The sequence below is a fragment of the Panicum hallii genome, chromosome 3, assembly GCF_002211085.1.
Source record: "Panicum hallii strain FIL2 chromosome 3, PHallii_v3.1, whole genome shotgun sequence".
Taxonomy (NCBI): Eukaryota; Viridiplantae; Streptophyta; class Magnoliopsida; order Poales; family Poaceae; genus Panicum; species Panicum hallii.
In genome coordinates, this window is record NC_038044.1 from 4,531,698 (window position 1) to 4,554,358 (window position 22,661).

General features: G+C 46.5%; 4 protein-coding genes across 4 annotated transcripts; all 4 read right to left on the bottom strand.

Annotated features, from left to right (window-relative positions):
- Positions 1 to 3,589: 3,589 nt before the first annotated feature.
- On the bottom strand, positions 3,590 to 5,923 carry LOC112884502 (probable WRKY transcription factor 63). The gene is made up of 3 exons (XM_025949908.1): positions 5,280 to 5,923; positions 4,681 to 4,788; positions 3,590 to 4,588 (listed from the first exon to the last, which is right to left on the bottom strand). Exons 1-3 carry the CDS (start codon positions 5,624 to 5,626, stop codon positions 4,225 to 4,227), a joined length of 819 nt encoding a protein of 272 aa, XP_025805693.1. The 5' UTR covers positions 5,627 to 5,923; the 3' UTR covers positions 3,590 to 4,224.
- A 3,909-nt stretch (positions 5,924 to 9,832) lies between these two features.
- Positions 9,833 to 10,640, bottom strand: LOC112885896. Its single transcript, XM_025951589.1, has one exon. The coding sequence runs from the start codon at positions 10,457 to 10,459 to the stop codon at positions 10,037 to 10,039; it is 423 nt and encodes a 140-aa protein (XP_025807374.1). The 5' UTR covers positions 10,460 to 10,640; the 3' UTR covers positions 9,833 to 10,036.
- A 241-nt stretch (positions 10,641 to 10,881) lies between these two features.
- On the bottom strand, positions 10,882 to 15,567 carry LOC112885895 (putative ubiquitin-conjugating enzyme E2 38). Its single transcript, XM_025951588.1, has 7 exons — positions 15,442 to 15,567; positions 15,212 to 15,317; positions 12,768 to 13,175; positions 12,635 to 12,698; positions 12,259 to 12,398; positions 11,868 to 12,179; positions 10,882 to 11,500 (listed from the first exon to the last, which is right to left on the bottom strand). Exons 1-7 carry the CDS (start codon positions 15,453 to 15,455, stop codon positions 11,168 to 11,170), a joined length of 1,377 nt encoding a protein of 458 aa, XP_025807373.1. The 5' UTR covers positions 15,456 to 15,567; the 3' UTR covers positions 10,882 to 11,167.
- Positions 15,568 to 16,895: 1,328 nt separating this feature from the next.
- LOC112884906 (aquaporin TIP4-2) lies at positions 16,896 to 19,597 on the bottom strand. Its single transcript, XM_025950536.1, has 3 exons — positions 19,313 to 19,597; positions 18,905 to 19,158; positions 16,896 to 17,593 (listed from the first exon to the last, which is right to left on the bottom strand). The coding sequence occupies exons 1-3, from the start codon at positions 19,458 to 19,460 to the stop codon at positions 17,222 to 17,224; spliced, it is 774 nt and encodes a 257-aa protein (XP_025806321.1). The 5' UTR covers positions 19,461 to 19,597; the 3' UTR covers positions 16,896 to 17,221.
- Positions 19,598 to 22,661: the final 3,064 nt, after the last annotated feature.

Here is a 22,661-nt window from a genome sequence, read left to right on the forward strand (position 1 = left end):
TACGCTTGTGCCGACCACAGGACTCGTGTGGTAGGACGGCGGAGCGGCCGTCGGCGCCGTGATCGCCAGGACGACGCCACTGCTGCCGTGTTTGAGCTTCGTGCCGGCGGCGCCGTGTCCAGTGGCTCGGGAACCTAGGGCTGGCAGCTTAGCTTGCTGGTAGTTCGTGCCTCGTCCCGGCCGGTCCGGTCACCTGGTTGCTGAGGCACGGTCGGCATGTATGTCGACCTGGATCACGACACCACGGTGTTATGCGTGCTAGGGCCCGACTACGGGCAGCTCCGGACCTCCAGTGTATGTCCAAATCGAATCGTAGTACTGCTTCTTCCTCTCAGTGAAATACATGCTTTATAAGAAAAAAGACAAATATTTTAAATAATATAAAGCATCCAGTCTACCCCAATAGTTTGCCACTATCAGCTCGGGAGGTGAAGGGACACACTATATACCTTAGTACTGTAGCAAGCAACCTTAAATTTGCTTCATATAAACGTGCTGGAGTAGTAAGTTTTGGGATAGTTTTAATATTTTTTAATTTAAACGTGCACAAAAGTTCCACCTGATTGATGCATTCCTTTGCTCTGAACCCAAGACCCATCCGAATCATATACATTTTGAATCTAATTCGAGTTTGAATATTTTCCAATCCTTGCAAAAAAACCTCAAATTAAAACTTCACAATCAACTCTTGGTCGGGTTCGAATACTGCTCAATGGCCCGAGCCCAACTTCTGGCCCATCCTCTTTCCCTCCTCTATTCCGTTTCCAGCAAGGGGCGAGCCACCCCCATTTTCTCCACCGGTCTGCTTCCCCCTTTTGGATCGCAGCTGGCCCATCTCCTCCTTCCCTCTCCCGGCCCGTCTCCAGCATTCGGCCCACGCTCGGTCCGCCTACGCCGCAAACTCCCTCGTCTCCTCGCAGTAAACCGCGCCGCCGCCGTTCTACCGCACCGCCGGTGCGGAGCAGGTCCTCCCCCCCCCCCCCCCCCCCCCGGGTGACCTCAGTCCGAGCGCCCGCTCCGAGCCCGCATCCTATTCGCTCCACGTGCCCCGCCAAGACCCGAGCCACACACGCGCATGCACCGCGCGCCTAATGGCGCCGCTTCCCGACATGAGATCAACTCAAGCTCCGCCCACCACCCATGCGCAGCCGGTAAGCATAAGACGACCCCATCTTTCCTCCCCACTCCCTCTTCTTTCCTTTCACGAGCTTCACCAAGCTCGCAATGGAGCTCCTCCATCCACCGCCCCGGCTTCCCGTTCCCGATCGCCGAGCCGTCGGCCTTACCCTGTCCCTGACCCAACAGACTAGCCTTCGAGAGGTTGGCCGCACCCCTAGTAGCCTCCACAAGTTCAAAACCCCGCAAGAAACCCACCCAACCAGGTTCATGTTTTGCTCCCTTTTCCTTCCCATTTCCGGCCGCCGCTCCTCGGGGAACAAAGATGCTGCTGTTTTGGTGAAATCAGGTTGTCCAAGCAGCAACTATGACTAACAGGAAGTCCTGATCTATGTGCCAATATTCATCAATCTTGTCCCGTACACTCAACAAGAGATCCCACTGAATATTCAGGAATCTCCTAACACTGCTGGCTAAAGGTGCAATGAAAAAAAAAAGATGTGAATTTTTTCCTTCAAATTGTGTACTCCAGTGGACACAATTGTAAAATGCGTGCATTGTCTTCATTAGTAAATTCAAAGTGTTAGTCTGTCTCTCAGGAGTAGCCAGGAAAAAAATCATGTCTACTTCTACAGCTGGAGAGACCTGACAGGAGCTAATCAGACAATTGTACTCTTTTTTGGAGTAGATGTTTCACTCTTCCTTAAATATAAATCCAATGATCTTGACAACAATTGCAATTCCCTCAATTGAGAGTGATTGCTGAACACTGAACAACAGTGCTGTTACGCTTCTCTCCATTCAAAAGCAGCTGCGGCCTGCGGGGATCTTGACCGCAAAACAGCTGTTCAAAAAGTTTCCAGCATTTTCAACAAAGGTCCTTTTATTAGGAAGCAGGGAGCTGCTAGAAGAGCTAGCAGGATAAAATTTTGGAATCACTCTAGGATTTTGGTCTCAAAAGTGAAAAAAAAGGTCCTAAGAAGTTTGCTTGATTCATACAATCCTTACAGTGCACTGTGTGCATAGAGTGCTCAAAATTCAGTTAATGGTCTATTGGTCAAAGAATTGGCCTGGGGCCAGTCCTTGTCCAGGTTATTATATCCCCTAAAATACCCTCTGAATTGGTAGATGGGTAAACAAAACGCTTATTATAGTTAGTGTGTACACATCCTCAGGTACATGCATAGGCATCTACGTCGACAGTACAATTGTTAAACTATTTAGCACCACATGGTGCATTAAAGTACTCCAACTAGGAGTAGGATAAGCTGATGGGTGTCCTTGCTCTATTTGTAGATTATGACAGCACTGGTCCATGACGATGGTGTGGCCCCAAGAGGTTTAGCAAGAGTGATCATGGTGATCACATCAACGTCGAAAGATATGGAATTTTTGTTCTACGGGACAACAGGTTTTGTCATAACTCATGTTTTAAGGGTGCATGCCAATATATTGTCGTAGGTTCCGTGTAAGTGTTAAGTTCCATGTCACAACAAGTGTGACGCTCATCACATTTTTTTTTGCTGAATACTAATGCAAAAGTAGGCAAAAACTTGAGCTAGATGGGTCCTTCTATAAAGAATGTTTGGCGCCAACACTAAAATTTGATAACGAACCAACACTTGCCATGATTGATCAAATTTCACTGCTTATTAGGGTGTGGAAGCAGCAGCCACAAACCAAATTGGCCCTAACACATGATGTAAAAATTGATGAAACTGTGCTAATTGAAAACCATGATTTATATTCCATTGCATATATCTTGCTTTTTATGACTCATCAGCAATATATGTGTGTTTCTACATGTGTGTGTACACGTATTAACAGATGTGTTGATCTTTCATCTTCTCCCTTCACGTACACATAATCACATCACATTTTTAGTGCATACATACTTACATAAAGTAATAAGCAATGGTGTGTTCCCAGCACAAGCAGACACATATCAATTTGGCAATTGGATTAACAAGTTGTTCCAGTCCAACCAAAACTGTGCGCATTTGGTGGCTATCAACACTAAGTGGTGTTTGGTGGTGCATACAATATGCAATTAGAAGATGTAAGAATTCTATTCAAAGGTTAAAACAGCATCCAAGTTCATTAATACACATCAAGAGTGGCTCTTGTGCAAAACATCCAAAGTAACTAAGCGGGTTCCAACGATACTGGTAGATATACAAACAAAGCCTATTCACATTTATATTTTACCAGTGGATTCTCTTGCATTATTGGTTGCATATAAATTGCTAAGTAGTATGTCTTACATTTGGTTGTAGCTAGTACACTTGTTGTTAAGTATGGAACCGCATAAATTTTATGGTATTATGCACGTGGAGAGCACAAGCATGTGGTATTAATTATTGTAGTTGTCGATCAGACCATCCTCCTTGCAACATAAAGCTATGGTTAAATAGTATAGAACTGTATACATTTATGGGATATATCTTCTGGTCTTGCAGAAACACGTTAAAAAGGGTACAGAATATGGAGTATTTTCTCTCCTCTTCATGATTAGAGAACAACATTATCCACATACATATCCATCGTACAAATTTAAGTGTCATAGCGGATAGCCTCTATGATCAGACTAAGCACTGTTATTGTTACAATATATGTGTTATTGTACTCGCCTTGATTGTGTATGTTCATATCCTGCCTTTGATTTCTCTATCTATGATATGAGAGAATCTTTTTGTATTGTGTTTCAGTGATGCTAATGCACCTCTATTTACACTAGATAAAGGGATGCATTGAACCATCATGTTCTCTCATGAAGTAACACATACTTCCATGAATTGTCATGTCTTCTCTATGTTTCCTTTCCCTAATAGGTGTCCTTTCACGAACAGACAACCTTACACAAAAAGACAACCTTTCATGAATAGATGTCAATTCCTTCATACATATACACATGCATTGTAGTTTCTAAAGTATAAAAGATGGTATTTAAACCCGATAATTCCAAATATTTTAATCTAGCAACCATCACATTAGGACTTCAATTATTGGAATAATATATAAACTAGAAGAGCCACATTAATTAATAATAAAATTAAAGTACTAATTTTAGTTGCAATTCAGTTGATCCAGCAAGCACCTAATATGACCTTAGAATCGATCCATTTCCCAGATGTCTGAATCCAGTGGCACATCTGCGATTTTCTCGAGCAACCCCTGCATATCTTCTGTCCATTGTAGTGTAGCATGCTCATTCTCTAGTATTTTGTGAGATCCAGTATGCGGAGACACTATTTCCTGTGATCCAATAATACTATCCGAACTCATTGCACTTTGGGGAGTACTCGTCTCAATGACATGGGGTGGAGCAGGACCAGTGTTGGCCTTGCAAGTGTGGTGGCCGTAGTAGACAACTGTGTACATCCCAGGTTCAGTGGTATTGTGTTCCTGTTGCTGCACGGTCTTGGTTGCCATGCAATTCTGCTCATGCTTGTATGTGCACCTATAGTAACTCCTGTTTTGTAGTGCTAACTATTAGATACCGATATGAAAGCTGGTAAACTTCGTAAGTTTGCAGTTACTTAACATATATAGGCAAATATGTACCTTTGGTGCATTGAGTTTTTAATGTTCTTCTGCCCATATTTCCTCCATTGGTGGCCATCATAGTGCGGAACAGGCGTCCTATATGATGTTGAGTCACCATACCTACCGCTTGAACATTTTTCCCATAAACATTATTAAGCATACATAAATACTAGATTCAACGAAGTGTTCATTAAATTGATCAAAAAAAACTTGAGAAGAAAACAGACAGGGCATTCAACAAGACCCTTTATATATGTGTGTCTGAAATATATTATCTCTCTTTCATTTTATACTGTTGGAACAAAGAAGATTCATGTTAGGATGCTACTTTACAATAATGAACATCTGTTTGCTGTCGATACAATGTGACAAAGTTGAGGCCTTGGCTAGCTTCTTTTGCCATCCATACAAGAAATTAAATATTCCACAAGGACAAGAGGGGAAATAAATTCTTCTGATGAACAATATAGCTAGTTGCCTGACACTTTAGGAAAAGCTTGTCCTTTCTAGGTAAGGTATCCTATGGCATATTAACTAATATTCAAGCATATGATTGAAGGCCAACATGGTGAATCAAGTATCAGTGTATACTTGCAAACGAATGGTAATTCGCATACCTGTTTATCCTAGATTTCTTCTTTGCACAAACCTTCTTGCAATCAGAAATATTCACTGCTGATCCCCTTCTGTCTATATCGATCAATTGCGCACTGTGGTGAGTCTGCAGCTCTGATATCGCATGACTAGTGCAATCTTGAAGGCTTCCAAACAGCTGGGAGACAAGCTCCGACCGTAGGTCGGCCATCATTTCACATGCTGGCAGAACGATGGCCCGTAGCTGGGCAACAAGTGATTGCACCTTGACAATCTCATTGATGGCCGGCTGGTGGTCACAGGCAAAACGTTTGAACTCATCAGCACAAGTTGATGAAGATTGGGGAAGATACCTGGTATGAAGCTTCATGCCTCTACCGCTGGCAGCCTATTGCTGCACCTGCTTGATGGCTCAATTCTGTGAGAATTGTTATCTAGGCAGATGGATTATTATTAATTGTTAGGGGATGAGTAACTGAGTAGGATCGACTTAGTTTGCGTGTGTGTGTGTATATATAGGGGCTGCGAGAATGCATGGACCCTACCAACTTGCATGAAATTAGCAATCCTACATCAGTTAGGAAGTAAGTTCAAGGTGAGGGTTCAGAGTTCAGACTTCTCCATCTGTTACTTACACGAGCTAGGTGTGCGCGATGGGTGTGTGAATTGGTAGTTCAATGTCGAGAAATCACTGTGCCATGAGGCTTCAAACCAGTTGATGTCATTAGTGCAGTGACTAAGATGCACATATATATTGATTTCACCGAGAATTATATTGGTTTAGAAACACAATAGAGGTGGATACCCTCATTGCACTGCTTTATGTTCATACGAGAGGTTGCTGATAGAAGTGGACAAAAAACTGGGTGGTGGATTATCTATAGCGAAAGTTCACACTTGCCCGATACAACCAGATAAAGTACAGCTGGTATGTCTAAGCTAGAATTCATGTCGGCATGTGCCAGAACTTCAAACAGGTCTTTGCCGTTATTTTCCATCGTCTATACAACCTTGGCCACTGATGATTAATCGAGCCACATATTTTATTTACGGGTGGTATACATCCGTAGTGTTTTTTAGTTCACACGATGAGCTTATATACATCAGTACCGTTATGTTCAATCGTCTATACAACCTTCAAAGAGTTCTGGTTTGATCCATTCCTCCTTGAAAAGTCTTCAAACCATAAAAAAAAATAGTTCGTATTTGAGCTGAGGGAAATCGTATGGGCATGAACAGATACATTTATGCGAAAATCATAATTCCTGAGCGGATAACATTCTTTTATTAAATTCCATCAATTAGAATTCAAACTTAAGGTATCTAGCCCGTATATCATGTTGACCTGCATGCACCAACAAACTGCACCCAAAGTCCAGGGAACCGCAGATGATTCAATTATCTCAACAATTTCTAAAGAATGGATCATCACCAGCACAAAAGAATCGAGAGAGAACTCTCATGCAGGAAGAAGGGAGAAATGGAAAGAAAAATAGCGAGTAAAATTAATCGATGGGCAAGGTAACCTTAGCTCATTAAGTGTGGTGGAAGAAAATGGATTCCGGTCATGATAATGTTCAAATTGTGCTTAGAAACCATTTTTGTATCCCGCAAAGTATAACTTTGCATATCTTGCCAATCAACCCATAGCTCAGTTTTCTCTATATATTCAACGCGGAAAATATAGTCAAAATCTCTGCAGATACTAATGTCGGCACAATGTAACAAATGGTAGTAGATTTAACGTGTAATGACTACTTGATACTGAAGTTCTGTCTCTAGCACTCTCTAATTTCCCCACGGACAAACGTGTTGCCTTTCAACAATGTGAAGCGGTTTAGGTTTGACTAGAAATTCAGAGATAACAACAAGCTGAGACCTTCATGAGGGACCTCTGATCCCAGTGACGCAACTAAGGGGACGCGGGCTAGCTTTAGCCACCATGACGCTGGGGGAGCAGCGTTCAGATGCATCAGCCATCAGGTGCAAGTTGTGTTGGTGCTGAAAGCATGAAGTATTACGTGCTGAACAACTGCTCTGCTAGAGCAGGGTGCTACAGCAGCAACAGATCGGCATCAGCCAGGCCTGGATTTTGTGTACGAGCAGTGCATTATAACTTTGCAGGATCTCCTGGACAAAATGGTAAATACAGTACAGATCTATCTAAAATTGCCGCAATACTGCATCAACTCTGGTTTATCTGACAAGGCCCATCTTGACCTTTTTTTTGTTGAAAAAACCGGCAGGAGCACTGCCAAATCATATAAGAAGGAGAAGCAATGGTTCAAACAAACATTTACTGGCTACTAGTTGCCGCATGAGGTTTCAACAGGCAACAGAAAAAACAAATATTTTTTATTGTTTCCTGACAGGTATTACAAGCAATCTGAGACTACTCAACTTAAATGAGGACAAACCAGCAACAAACTACGAAGGTTCATAGAAACAATTAGATTAGGGCACAATTACCTAGTAGAAGCAAGCTATTACACTGTTTTGTGACATGTGCATCACAGGGGGGAAAGTAGAGAGAACTATTCAGGGTTCATAGTCATAAGGCAAATTCTTTTTTCTTTTCTTTCCTAAGAGGAAGGAAAAATATACTTACAAGGCTACAGAATTGGCCAGGTTATTCTATATAGTTAGTCCTACAAAGAATAACAACTAAGAAATAGCAACTCCTACATCAGCCTAGCACACAAACCATTAACCATGGGCACCAGCTAGTTGAAATCAAGCAGATAACTAAAAATGTTTAGCACCTAAATCTGCTACCTATGAATTGACCTACTTCATCATTTGCTAAGCGATGTTCTGCACATGACTTTTACAAACTTATTTCGTCGATGAAATTTAACAGCATCAACAAGCCATGCGCGGCCTATATCTCCTCAGGAATCCACCCCTCCGCTGCATAGTTCAACAACGTTAGAATTGGCTTCCCTTCAACACGGCAAGCCCCAACCTCAACCATATCACCCTTGTGCATGCCATTCCGCGTCAAGAAAGGTGCCCACTCTTGCATAAGACGGTATTGCCTGGCGCTATCGATATACTTGGCCTCATATTGTAGGAATACCTATGTCGATCAATGGCCTCCAACTCTAGTCCATCCTCATTGTCCAATTTATGCACAAATCTACGCTCCTTTGGTGTGAGAATGCTCATCAATGGTGACCCATGACCTCCCGAGGTGAGAATTGCAGGCGGGTCTGGTCTAAGGAGGAATCAGTGGCGGTTAGAATCTTGGCAAGAATTGGTGTCACATCGGTCACTCCCAAGCCCAGAGCTCAAGCTCGTGAAAGATCATATTGGGGTATAACGACTAGAATGAATTGTCTTCTTGCGACCACGCCGATGAGCACCCTTGGCTTCTCGCGTAGGGGAGCTCCTCGTCAGTTCCTAGGTTCCTGTGGATGGAGCTAAGGGTATTGCTCTGTTCTGATCAACAGCACCATTGCTGCCCTCACAAACTACCACGGTGCCCAAACAACTACTCTTGATCAGCAAACATGCATCCTCGCCATTGTGGTGGTGATCACGCTCCACAGGCTTTCGAACACGCAGAGACGACAATGCAATGTCCAGTGCAGTAACCTTCAAGTCTTGGTGCAGACGACCCAAGCCATGGACAGAAGCGGCGAACATGGAAGGCCGAAGCCTTTCTTCTGTCTTCTCATCCATGGCCATACCAATGCTCCCCCATGGCAAGTGGTGACTCTTCTTGCAGATGGCATTGCCGCCGTCCCTATTGCCTGCCCGTTCTTGCACAATTGGGGATGACGTGGCAGTAGTAGCTGCATTGGCGATCGCGCTGCCACTCTCACGAGCTACGATGTTGGACGAGCACAACTTCTTGGACGCACAGGTCATCTCGCCGTGGAAGTCGTGCCCACGCTTTTCGTTCAAAGGAAGAGGAGGTGCTAGGGTGGCCACGATGATAGGGTCTGGTTCTTGGCGCGGACTAGCCGGGCGCTGGGAATTCCCGAGCTTTTCTTGGTTTCTTGCATCCACGGCGCCGACGGCGCAACTTCTTGTCAAGCGGCGATTCTTTATCTTGATCTTCTATTTCTTGATGCCAGCAGCGTAAACCGAGAGCCCTCCACGTCGCCACTGCAGCCACTCGCGGCCGTTCCCAAGGAGGTGGCGGTCATCTCGATGGGTTTGTCCAGTTCTTGTGGAGAAAACAGGAAGGAGGAGGAGCAGGGAGGAGCATGCTAGATGTTCGACGAAAGGCCTCATCAGGGAACAACAGTTGGGAAAGGAGCAGTGGCTAGTTCTTAGCGTGAGGAGGTGGGGAGGGCTATGCAATAGTAGTGGAAATGGTGAGGCCACATCTTGCGGCCGCGGAGCTTTATGGATCGGCAGGGTGGATCGTAGAGGGATGATGACATCGCGGTAGGGAGAGCGGGGCAGGGGAGAGGAGGGAGCGACGGACAGCAGGAAAGAGATAGATGGCAAGGCGGCGGCCTGGGTGGGAATAGGCGACTTGCGTTCACGGGACTCACTGCGGCCATCAACTGATTACGCACACTTGTTCATCAAAATTAGAGCCACGACGATCGAGCAGCCAAACTGAGAGAAACATCGCTGTGATAAATTCTGCCACGAGTTTGGGAATCGAAATGCCACTTTGGTACAAGGATTTGAAGCAAACAAGAATCCAGCAGCGACGATGGGCTAAGGTAGCGCTAGACGCGGCGGCGCCTCGCAGGCGTTTCCTCGAGCACCTGTCGAGCGCCGCCAGAAGAAGCAGGGTCCGCCCGCTCCGGCCTCGCCGCTACTTCCCTCCCTCATCATCCGCGCCCTTCTCTTCCTTCTTGCCGAGTTCGTCGCGGAGGGCGCCGAAGTCCAGCATGAACCCCTCCACCTCGCTGCCATCCGAGTCGTCGCCCTCCTCGCCCGCGGCGTCCGGCTCCAGGATCTCCTCGCGCGCCCACTCGTCCGGCTCCTCCTCCAGCTCGCCTTCGGAGGTGGAGTACCCGTCGGGCCTCGCCGCCGGGATCCGCCGCGCCATGCGCCGGTAGCCCCGCGCGCCACCCAGACGCAGGTGCGGGAGCCCGCGGCGGGGCTGGAGCTGGGCCCGCGGGTGGTGGTTCCCCAGCTGCGCGGGCGGAGGCGGAGGCGTCGCCGGCCTGCGGGGGAGGCGGCGGAGCCACGCCGCCGCGTGCACATTGATCGTGGAGGCGGCGCGCCGGAGCATGTAGACGCCGCGACCGTGACGAGGGCTTGGGTGTGGGGTCGCTAGAGTTGGGTTGGCACGGCGCGGGCCCCACGAGTCGTACTGTGTATGCACGGCAGCTTGGAAATGGAAAGGGCCTTGATAACTTATGTTTGAAAGCCCAATAGAATATACTATACTGCAGATGAGATGACACCTGGCCTAGTAGTTCATACCGTATCGTTTACATAACCTGGCCTAGTTCTTCCAGATGACACCTTGCTATCTCGCTTCAGGTCACTATGGAGCGCAGAGTTTATCAAGTCATTTCGTGATTATGCTTAAACATTTCGGTTAATACAGTACGACTACTGAACAAACAGCACAGCATGCTGAAACCGTGAGGTTCATCCGACAGATTACATGGCAAATCTTGATGCCATGGATCCCATTTCACAGGCAGATACAGGAATTGGTTATGCTTAACGGGGTAGATACCACTTATATAAGAGGTCTATTTTCAGATCACACCACAATTAGGGGTGGATGCTTCAGTACCTAGCATCTAACACCGTCCACTGTTCTCAGTTCAACTCGACGCTAGACATGTACCATAAAGAGAACGAAAGGAGAGCTATCTACATAGCATTCCTATGGTCAGGCAAAAGCGAAACCAACAGCTTCATTGGCTTTCCACTCCATTATGGAACCTCAAAAGTTAGAGGAAATCCGCTGCTCGAACCATTCCGTTCAAGCAGCCGCCTGCTGGTTCTTCAACTTCTGTGCACGGAACTTTGCAGTGTCGGCACCCTTCACATTGAACTCCATCAGGAGCTCCTCAAACAGAACCTCCAGGTTGGGCTTGAAGGATGCATTACGGTTGGCGCGCAATGCAGGCTTATTCTGCTGCGTCAAAGCCACGCTGCTACTGCTGGATCCTTCCCCATCTTGGTTCTCTTTCTTGTCCTCGTCCTCCTCAGGGACTTTGGACCCAACCTCATGGCCCTCCATGTAGAATTTGCATGCAGCTAGAATGGCGCGCCCGCGTTCACGGAAGTGGCCCGCGACAAGGTCTTCAAAGTGCTGAAACAAGGAATCAACAACCACAAATACCATCAGATTTCTGGAACCTAAGGTTCTTCCCCATCAGGTGCCTCTACCTGATAACTTGGGTGCCTGATTTTGGGCGCGGGGGGGGGGGGGGGGGGGGGGGGGTGTGGGGGGAGGGCTGGACATGTGAAGTGTTAACTTGGATATGACTTATGAGCACAGGTGCTGAGAAAGAGCTCAACTGTTACCTGTTGTCTAGCCTACTACCCAACGTTACTTGGACACATGTGTCAGATCTTGGTGTCGACATGGCAAAACTATCAATAGATGAATATTCATTCGACTAGAAACAACTCAACTCTTTTTCAAGTTAAAAGCCTGAGAATTAGCAAAACATTACCTGTGGAGGTCTACGAAGTGAGTATAACATCGTCCTGCATGAGTGCTGAAATGTTGTATCATTATAATCCAAGGCAGACCACAGTCCCTCAGGGCTATTGGCATAGCGTTCGTATCCTGGCTCATTAAAGTATGGCTTCTCATTCAACACGAGAGCTTGAATGGAGATTAGGACCTGAAGCATGGTTGACTGAGCTGGATTCCATTTCTCACAAGAAAACCCCTGCCAGGTGCCTAGCAGGCTAAGACAGACCTTTCCACAAGCATATAAATTTGGATTGAGCCTTAGCCCTCCTGAATGGTAGTATACCACCTGCAAAAGCATCACACAAATATTTTTATCGAAATATGGAAGTGTATTAATGACGAATGGCCAAAATTTGAATACTAACCGGGGGAGTAGCAGGATAAGAAGCGGGGAATTGAGCATCAAAGAAGAAAAGGCCATCATGGTAGGGTGTTCCTTGAGGCCCAATCATTACAGCCCTCAGAAGGTCCATTCGATTTTCCGATACACGAACATATATTAATGCTGCACAACATAACAATATTCAGGTTATGCATTCAGAGGAGAGAGGGGGGGGGGGGGGGGGGGGGGGCTGGAATAGTATGTCTTGAACTAAATCTGTTTTTTCCCCTTAAGGTGCAATTCTGAGTTCCATGGGTTAAACCAGGAGCTTAAAATTCGAAAATGACATAAGGATGTGCCCATGAATTAGTATAGTCAATACAACAAGGGTGGCATAATTGCTCTAGCAAATTGCTGACCTGGTAAATCTTTCTCCAGGAGACTCCATTCATGCTGGATTCTTTTCGCCCATTCTTTCCTAGCCTGAAACAGTGTGAATATTCATTGATGAAAAAGATTTTCAAATGACAGGTAATATGTGTAAGGTCCCACCTTTCCGACAGAAGTTTTAGCATAATGATGATCTGAGAAATCCTCAACAGTATCAAACTGTTTGAAAAAGTTATACTTCTTGGCAATTTCCTCCTCTATTTCTGACATTGACTTAAATTTGCCAGGCACATCCCTTTCAACTTTCTGCAACCATGGTACTGTAGCCTCCACACCTGGAGGCAGATCTAAATGATCAAATTTATCAGCGAGCAGTTGATTATAGTCAGTTGGGTCAAGCTCATATTCAGACCCATCCTCATCGTCCTCATCATAGCAGCCATAATCGTCATCTTCAAAATAGTAATCTTCTTCCTCATTTTTTCCATACTCGAATTTTAGCTCAGCTCCGGATGCTTCAAGAGATTTATTCTCTGTGCTCGATCCAACTTGATCGCTAGAAGAAGAATCCTGTAAAGCATGCCAATATTACTAATAAAGTGTCAAGTACTTGTACTTTTCACAACAGCACAGGCAATAACTTGGCTAAATTTGATTTGTAATGCACAATAATATGTTTCCAGCAAACAAGAAACAAGTAGAATTGCAAAACCTACTTGGCTACTTGCCTTGTCAACTCCACTATTCAAGGCAGGAAAAAGAAATTCACAGTTGCATCGCCTGCACTTTTGAGGTATATCCCAGCCCAGCATTGAGATAAGAAAAGAACACAGCAGAGTGCTCTCAAAAAAAAAAAGCTGCTCTCAATAACAACAGCAGTAATAATACCTTTTTCATTTTTTGTCAGTTAACACTTTACATGGAATGATTTCACCCTATATTGTAAAACAGTCTATGTTGAGAGCTGTAAGCTGAAGGGCCAAAAATGGTCTCCAAGAATATAGACTTCTCGTGCATCCATGAGTAGTGCAATGTATTAAAAAGTTCCTCCTGCCCAGATTAACCCCTCAAATGGGCATAACATCATACCCCACTGCTAAAAACAACATTGGGCGCTCCCTCCTGGCAACAATGTACAGTTAAGCAGGTGACTACAAGAAAGCAAGGTAGCGACACATGCAAAGCAGTGATTTTGTCATTCAATGCCTACAGCAATATTGTGTTCTGCTTCTTTCCCTATTGACTGAGAAGGTGGGCGAGAACATACCAAATAATAATCACACTACAGAAATCCGCACCTTGGTTTCTACCTTGACAAAGAACTATAAGCCTTGAACAATCAGGGGACAGGTCATATGGCAGTGCATATTAAATTTCACAAGGGTATGGTGAGACTGAATAAATCTGGATGATACTTTTCAAAACAATGAATTACAGGCACTTTTCCAAGCTAAAAAAAATCTTGACAATGGACAATAATTTAAAAACATCAACCCATTAGCTGCTCAAAAGTCTATCGTATTCACAATGTAGATAACGCATAGGAAAACGGGCATCTCAGATCTAGTAAACTTAACATTCCTGCAGTTGTCATATAGCATATCATATTCTACTATATATTTATTCTTTTTCATTATAAAACAGTAACTTGGTTCTGGTGAAAGCGTCTGAACTAGGGTCTTCTGTGGATGATGGTATCTAAGCAAAACATGTATGAATGCAGCAGTGGGATTCTACAGCATGCTCAAATAATGTGAACTTTGCATGTAATTTCAGGACATAAGGATAACTATTTGTGCATGGTGGATTTTGTATGGTATTGTTAAAGCATTGATCTGTTTCAGATCAAGTATCTGTGGCAAATTACGAATGGAAGAAGATCAAAACTTTCTCAATGAAAACAAACAATATAGTGTCACAATATCCACCAGATCAATCATATACAGGTCTAATTGCAGAAAGCTACATTTAAACAACGTCACAATCCAATATTAGACTTTAGACCTATGATGGTACCTTACACACATGTAAATTGAGTAATGGCGTCTGAATCAGTCAAAGACAGAACGACAAAAGCTAAAGACAATACAACATCAGGCATGCAGAAACCAGACGGTCAAGAAATTGGACCACAAACCCCGAGCAGTGCTTGATCAAGGTCACACTAACATCTATCCCCACCAGAAACAGACCGCGGAAAAGAATACAATTCTACCCCAGTATACAACGAAATTGCCCCCAAAACCCAAACAAAAACCCTGCTGCCGATACGATCCATCCAGGCAAATTCCATAACACGGCACCCAAACACCAGGAATGAATTCCACCCAAGCCTATCCCACAAACACACGGAAAAGCGAGGGTAAAATTAAACGATCTCTCACCATGTGCGAATTTCTCCGACCCAGATAACACAGCTTCGCCCAAAACCCTCCCACCATACTCTGCCGCAATGTCCTCGAAAGCCCCCCCGGAACGAACGCGACGATCGCACCAACCGATTGCACGAGAATCGCGAAGATAACGACCGGAAACGCCCAACAGAACGCGCGAACTCTCGGCGCGTAAGAGGCGGGCAAGGGAGATGTGGGGGGGGGGGGGGGTACCTGGCAGCGCTGGCGCTTCTGCTGCTGTGCGGCGTCCCACGCGGCGGAGTAGTCGGCGGCGCGGCATGACGCGGAGGCGGACCCGCTCCCCTGCATGGGCGGGTACCTGCGGAGAGAGATCAACAAACCCCCGTCGGAATAAAAATCCGGAAATTATCCAAGAGAAGGAAAAAAGAGAACGCAAAAAACCCCGATTCTTCGCTCGATGGGGGGAAGCGGGGAGCACGAACCCTGCGGCGTCCATGGCGGCAGCCAATGGCGAGGAGCGGCGGCCGGCGCCTGGCGGAAGACCACGGGCGGGGTAGGGGGGCGGGTTTGCGAAGGGGAGGAGAAAAGATCAGAAAAGCGAGAGATCGCGTGTGCGCCTGGCGATTTATCGCGGCGGCACTCCCCAACCGCTCGCTGCCCGTCGCTTCCACGCGGGCCCCTCCGCGGATCGCAGCGCCTTGCGCGTGACGCCAGCTCCCCGGGCGGCCCACCGGTCAGCGTGAGACTGAGAGGGAGGGTGGGCCCACGCGGATGCCGTTGTGTTTTTTTTCTTTTCGGCGACGACGACGACCCGGGTTCCCGTTCCGAGTTCCGACCGAGGCTCTCCCCTCGGAGGCCGCGCCGCGTCCAATCGCGGGGACGGAAGTCAAGGTGGGACCGGGAGTGTCAGTGGGGAGGGTGGGGGTACCTACCTGCCCTCTCCGCGTGCGCGTTTCAGCGAGGCCCGCCGGATCTTCGGCGCCGGGTGGGCGCTGGGGTCACGGTGCGGCTCGTCGGGCGGGGCGCCGCGTGGCGTGTGGGGGCCGACCCGGTTAGTGTGGATCTTCGGTGCTCCGAAGGGTGTGAACGGCAATCTTCCCTCGGAAGCCATGCTGGATCTCCGTTTGGTGCAGCTCTATCCGGCTCCAGCTTCGCTACCGTAGTGCTGCTGTAGCGTCGAAGCCGGAGGAGCTATATTCTCCGACTCCACAGGCTTCCCCTCTTTTCTAGTTTATTTTAGGTTAGGGGAAAAAAAAACTTCTTGCTACAGTGTGTATGCCAGGGGGAGCCGAAGCCCGTAAGCCGCACCAAAAGAGCTCTCAGCCAAAGGCAGCAGCTCCTGCCTTACGTCGATGACGCAAGTAAAACGGAAGCAGATAGTGCTACGTGACTTGTGGCCTCGTATCATTCTTGGTGATGAACAAGAATTAGCTAAAATGCAACTTGCCTGGATGCACAGCTGGTATATCTGGTGCGTCCACATTGTATCCAACGGCTGCAGTCCGTTGGGTGCACAGGAGCTCGCGAATCGTTCTCGAGCGCACGCAGCCCCACAACTATGGGCAGACACAGTCGGCCGCACCGGCGGTTGCTCTTCAGTCTCTGTCTCTGTCTCTTCGGCCGCACTCCCACACGTGCATACGTTCTGGTAGGTGTGCGTGGTGTGTGTGGCTAATAAGAACAGCGTATTAGTGCTGACCTGGAGTTTCAGTTGAGGGGAACTCAGCACAGGCACAAAATGCGCATGCCCCGATGGATGAAGTTCAATAGTTCATGCACACCTTTCTGCTTGTAAAGTTCAGGAATCATTGGCTGGATCCGCAGGTCTGAAAATGAGCTAAATGCTTAGGTTAAAACGTTAGTTTAATAGTGCTCTGCTTTGTTTTGGTTTCTAATTAAAACGCAGTAGGAGTATAACTAAACTTCGGGTGCTCTGTACAAACCAAAAACAATTTGGTTCCAATTTCTTCTCAAAAATAAAGTACAACCGTATATAATTTAACTCGAAAAATCCCTTCACATCCCCATATAGTACATCTTTCCTTTACATTTGACAGAACCCTCTCAAAAAAAGAAGCCCTTCACAGGAAAAAAGAAATAGGAAAGAAAAAGAATCGGACCCTTAAAGCCTATGAACAGTTTCTACATCCAACAATTCCACATGGGAACTAATTTTACAGCAACCTTCTCTAATTACCATGGCCAATATACCATCTATGTAAAGAAACAACCATGCTCATCGCTCACAGGCGAGCCTGATCGTTAGCAGTCCCCATTGAGCAGCGGCTCGTGCGTCTTGTTGACCACGAACAGGGACTCGTAGACGACCGCGGCGAGGGACCCACCCAGCAGCGGGCCGACCCAGTAGACCCAGTGGTGGGTCCAGTCCCCGGTGGCCAGGGCCGGCCCGAAGGACCGGGCCGGGTTCATGGACGCGCCGGTGAAGTTGCCGCCGGCGAGGCTGTTGGCGCCGACGATGAGGCCCGTGAGCAGCGGGCCGATGCTGCGGACCTGACTCCGGGGGTCCAGGATCATGGCGTAGGTCACGAAGAGGAGGGAGAAGGTGAGGATCACCTCCATCACCAGGCCCTGCATCGGCCGGATGCCCACGCCCAGGGCGTGCACCGGGGTCACCTGCATTGCGCATTTGGAGAATGATTTCGTCAGTGTTGGATGTAGTATCGATCAAGTCATCTGTTCAGGTCCTACATGCGAGTCTTTTTTAAAATTTCATTCTGTAGCTTTCTTGCTTCCTGATCAACAGAAATACAGAATACACTATTTCTGTGGCAGGTCAGATTGGCATCTTCAATGTTTCTTTTTGAGAAAGTGATGTTGATTCAATGTTCCTTTTTGAAAAAAAGGGATGTTAAAAAAAGATAGGTGAGTTCATCAAGTCTTAGCAGATAAGATGGAAGCCGGCTATATAATATTATTGTTACCACTGTCTAAGTTAATGGACAAGTATGACTAGTCACTTGGCTTCAGGCTATTGTATGTACTATCTCTTCTACTTCTGAAAGGTCACATTTGATGGCAGCTTGGTAACTTCAGTAGCAACTTTTGGGCAAATCAAGGCTTACATCACCAAATCTGGTCTGCTAAGTTGGGCATCCTCTATGACTGTAAACATGTTTTAGTTAGCTGTACAGAGGAGAATTCCATGCTTCTAAGAGTTGAAAGCCAGAGGACTGAAGCTCGGGCACCAGATAGGTAGGTACCCAAGAATGATACAAGTTTAGGAGGCCATCAGATAACTTATGAATCAAACAGCCTATAAAACACTACTTTTTGTGAGAAAAAGAATGTGTAAGCACAAAAAATTCCCTACAAGTTTTTACGAGATCTGAACCTCAAACCTACAAGCTTTCATGAAAACTGAATTTTTGAATCCATCACCTTTAACTTGCGTTCTGAAGGTAACAGACAATTTTACTATCATCTAACCACAGTTTGGGGTCTTCAGCTTTTGACCAAATAGAATGAATTCAGATAGCCACTGTTATTTTTCGAGGTCATTCTTACTACTCTTACTAAATAGTGGACAGCAACAATAATTTTTTTTCCAGTTCTTCTTATGTAAAAAATATATTTTCTTCGCCTTTTAAAAGTAAAAGTAAAAAACAAACAGAGTTAAATTAAGGGAAACATTTAGAGTCCATGGGCTCACTCCAGCCAGTAAAAGGGCCAGATCCACCATACAGGCTCTTACACGTGTTCCAAGCATGCTCAGGCCCAGCCCAAATTCATTTGAGACAGACAGGCATGGCCCGCCAAAACCTCCCGAACAATCACGGTCCGACAGCACGACACCAGGCCACAAGACTCATCGAAGAAGAACGCAAAATTTTCCTCCCCTTTACCCGGATCCTCGGGACAAGCGTATGCAAGGATAGTATAGCAGAGTGAAAATAAATAGGTAGATCCATGGATGGGCGCACGTACCATGCCGCCGGTGAGGTAGCGGAGGAGGATGCAGGCGAGGGAGGAGGCCAGCAGCTGCGCGGCGACGTACAGCACCGTCCGGAGCTTGCTGAGGTGGCCGCGAACCATCATGGCCACGGTCACCGCCGGGTTCAGGTGGCCGCCGGAGACGTGGAACCCCGCCGTGACCAGCACCCCCGCCGCCAGCGCGTGCGCGATCGCCACCGCGGCCAGCGTCGCCATCGGCATGGCCTCGCCTGGCTTCCCGCCGGATCCTGCTCCAAACCGCCGCCCGGGCAACAACAACCATACGAAAAGTTAGGGGGGGAAAATCCTTCCTTTTCTTCGGAAGAGAGGGAAAAAAGACTAAGAGAGAGAGAGAGAGAGTAAAGAGGAATCGGCCAAGCAGCAGGGGATACATGGACGTACCGGCGGCCATGGAGGCGGAGACGCCGGTGAAGACGAAGAGGAAGGTGAGGACGAGCTCGGCCAGCACGGCGCGCACGCAGCCGGCGTCCTGGGCGTCGCCGGCGTCGTCGTCGTAGGAGTCCACAAACTTCCGCACCAGCTTCGCCATGGACGCACGGCCGATGGATGGAAGAATTCCGAGCCTTGTTGTTGTTGCCCCCGTTCTTGGCAGGGGTGGAGGAGGAGGAGGAGGAGAAGGGGAAAGCGGGGGAGGTAAAAGGCGCAGGTTTTCCTGTTGGCCCGAGGGAAAAGCGCACGGAAAAGTGCAGGTGGATATTTCGATTTCCAGTGCGGTGGGGCACGGGCGCTCCAGCTGTGTGGCGCCTCGCCTCGAACGTTCTGTTCTTTATAGAGGAGGACGAAGAAGACCTGGGAGCAGGAGGCGTGGGCAAACTTGTCCGGCATTCTTGTGGCTGTGGGGGTCGCCATCTCAACCAAGGAAAATATGGCTGGCTGGACTGACAGTGAGGTTGTTGGTGCTAGCATGGTTGATTGGTGTTCAGACTTAGTGTGGTGTGGGCGGCTCGGTTTCTTCTTATCTTCAGGAGTGAGGTGACTAAATTGGTTTGGACGGCAAATTGGTTTACCTTTTTTGATTTGATTGGCCCAATTTTGCAGAATTCGGTTCGGAAATTTCACATTTGACGCGTGAATGTGATTGAAAATATTTGTTGCAGGTTATTTGTTACTTTCTTTGCTGTATCCTGCGTAGTGCAATTATATCCATTACTATGTTTTTGCTGTATCCTGTGATTTCTTGAATGAATCCAGAGCATGCTATACAATGCAATAGGTAAGAAATAGATAGCTAGATATCATCAGAAAATGAATTTTAGCCAAAAAAAAGGGCGCAACATGACCGCAGCAGAAAAGGTTACTCCAAAAAAAAGGCAGCAAATTAAAATTCTAATTCCACAGCGCCACATGTCATCTAGCAGTGGAGTATTTCAAACTGGCACGTTTCAAATTAGTCTGCCAACTCGGAAAAAACGTCCATACAGATGGCATACACCGAGCAGATTAGACACCGGCGCTGGCGGTAAACAAAGATTATCGATGTCTCGGTGAACATGGGGACCCCACATGACGCGCCATACGTCTCTTTTACCTGACTCCACTTGTCCTGAGCACCTTTCTCCCCCAATTCCGCAAACGCCCTTCGTTGCTTCCTCGCGCTGGCGCGAAGCATTCCTCCTTTTCTTTCTCGGCTGCGCATCATTCCAGACGGCCGACGTGTCCACCCGCGACTCGTCCACGTCGGTTCCCCGGGCACACCTCATGGTCCACGTCACTGTCCACCCGGGACCTCTCTCTCTAGCTAGAGACTTGAGACTTGAGAGAGAGAGAGAGAGAGAGAGAGAGAGAGGAGGAGGAAGACGACGACGACAAAACAAGAGGAGCGATGACCGGTGACCTGACCTCTGTGCTTTATCTCGTCGAGACCAAAAGAATTGCATGCTTAATTTTCAGTCGCTTTCTCGTGGCTGTGTGGAGTCTGATGCAGACTCAGACTTGCTGTTATAGGTGTTGCCGGCCAGGCTGAGATCGATCGATCGCTTTGTGCCTTTGTGCCAAGGCTCTGTCCTGCGATCCGGCTGAAGTGCCGCCGGATGCTGACTATTGCAAACGTTAGAGCAACTCCAACGAGAAGTCCTAAAATTAGATCCTAAAAGTTAAATTATACCTCATTTGAGTTATTTAGGACCCAACAGATTTTTATTACTCCAACAATAAGGCCTTATTAATCAGATTATTGGTTAATTCTGATTTTCCGGTGGAGGTGTCCGGTGGTTGTGATACGCGATTCTACCGGATAGGATCCTTCGCTCAGGTACTATATTTGGGACCTCATGGTTGGAGTCCTAAACAAATTTGATCAATTTTTATAAAATAAAATTTTTGTTGGAAACTATTTTTATGCTTAAGCCCTATATTTCAAAATAGTATCCAGAGTTTCGTTGGAGTTGCTCTTACATCACAAGTTGCCACCGGAGGAAAAAATACTTGCACTCGCGCGCACAAACTAGACGTGTCAGTCAGGACTACGGTCTGAAGTGGAGCGCGTGTCGTTTGCGGATATTTTTTGCACGTATAGGCTAGCACACTGTAGCGTACTGTGTGTCTGTGCCCATCAGCTTTAACTCGAAGTAATGTTTTGCGCACGTTTGAACTACTGCGTGAATTACGTACAGTTCTGATTGGTAGATGTCATCATTATACATATATTAACAAGCTCACCTATTTGAAAATAAGTCTTGGGGGTCAAATTAAGTGAAAACTCTGGACTCTGAGCATTCGGAAGCCGGGGGTAGGCCAGTGACCCTGCCCGAGTTGATAGATCTTCTCAGGTGCAACTTGCTAATGCAGACAAGACATAAAAGCGTGATGGACTGATGTCAGGCTGTCATTTCCATCGAAATTCTCTGCTTTTTCTCCCCGTCATACTCATTGTGAATTTGTCCTTCTATACATGTATACATATGTATATGTTATTGCCTATGAATTCTAAGCAAGGTCGATAACTTGCTAAAAAAATCCTTAGGAAATGCCATGTAGTACGGACGCGTCTATACATGTTCTTTTCCTCTCTTTTTTATTTTGGTCATCGCAGTTGGAACTATACTAGATGAACCTAATGCTTTGGCCTAACAATATGGAGGGTTTGCCATTTGATTAGGATGATGATGATTAATTTGCTCCAGATAAACATCTTGGAATATGTTGGTGGTTTGCTTCTACCCTAATAAAAGTAAATCAATCTACGCTAAGAACCCCAAATATTTATTCCAAGACTTATCACATCTCAAGAAGATCACATATATATATATATATACGTTATCATATAGATTTGTAATACTTTAAGAAGTTTTCAAAATGACTCAAGATGTAGTGGAGGAGGGAGGAGGAAATGAGCCACCTTATTGTCCTTCCAACGTCCACCACTAGACATACTTGTGTGGAGGAGGAAGATCACGTAAACTGCAATCGGGTAGCTATCTAGTATATATGGCTAGCCTAGCCTAAACTGGACCCGATTGTGACCAAATCTTCTTGTATTGTTGCATAGATGGATTAGGTCCCAGGAACATGCCTAATGCCTTGCAAATACACCAACCAAGCCATATTTCACGCTGACAACCTGCAAAGGGGCTGCTGGATGGTAGCCATCCCACCCTTCCACCCCTACACATTGATCATATTGATTATATTGTTATATGCGCTAGTGTTTCTACAAATCGTTATTGTTATTTGCATTGCATAGATTTTTGTTTCTGTTTTTTCAGAGATCAAGACTCGGAATGGAGTTGTA

What these genes read in the sequence shown, in the direction of transcription:
- LOC112884502 (XM_025949908.1), bottom strand. Translation starts at nt 5,626, where the DNA reads ATGAAGCTTCATACCAGGTATCTTCCCCAATCTTCATCAACTTGTGCT. An exon ending in AAGAAATCTAGGATAAACAG is followed by an intron (nt 4,789 to 5,279) that starts GTATGCGAATTA and finishes AAAATGTTCAAG; the next exon opens with CGGTAGGTATGGTGACTCAA. An exon ending in AAAAACTCAATGCACCAAAG is followed by an intron (nt 4,589 to 4,680) that starts GTACATATTTGC and finishes ACTACAAAACAG; the next exon opens with GAGTTACTATAGGTGCACAT.
- LOC112885896 (XM_025951589.1), bottom strand. Translation starts at nt 10,459, where the DNA reads ATGCTCCGGCGCGCCGCCTCCACGATCAATGTGCACGCGGCGGCGTGG.
- LOC112885895 (XM_025951588.1), bottom strand. An exon ending in CCTGGAGAAAGATTTACCAG is followed by an intron (nt 12,399 to 12,634) that starts GTCAGCAATTTG and finishes TATGTTGTGCAG; the next exon opens with CATTAATATATGTTCGTGTA. An exon ending in CTTATCCTGCTACTCCCCCG is followed by an intron (nt 12,180 to 12,258) that starts GTTAGTATTCAA and finishes ATGCTTTTGCAG; the next exon opens with GTGGTATACTACCATTCAGG.
- LOC112884906 (XM_025950536.1), bottom strand. Translation starts at nt 19,460, where the DNA reads ATGGCGAAGCTGGTGCGGAAGTTTGTGGACTCCTACGACGACGACGCC. An exon ending in CTCCGCCTCCATGGCCGCCG is followed by an intron (nt 19,159 to 19,312) that starts GTACGTCCATGT and finishes GGTTTGGAGCAG; the next exon opens with GATCCGGCGGGAAGCCAGGC. An exon ending in GCTACCTCACCGGCGGCATG is followed by an intron (nt 17,594 to 18,904) that starts GTACGTGCGCCC and finishes TGCGCAATGCAG; the next exon opens with GTGACCCCGGTGCACGCCCT.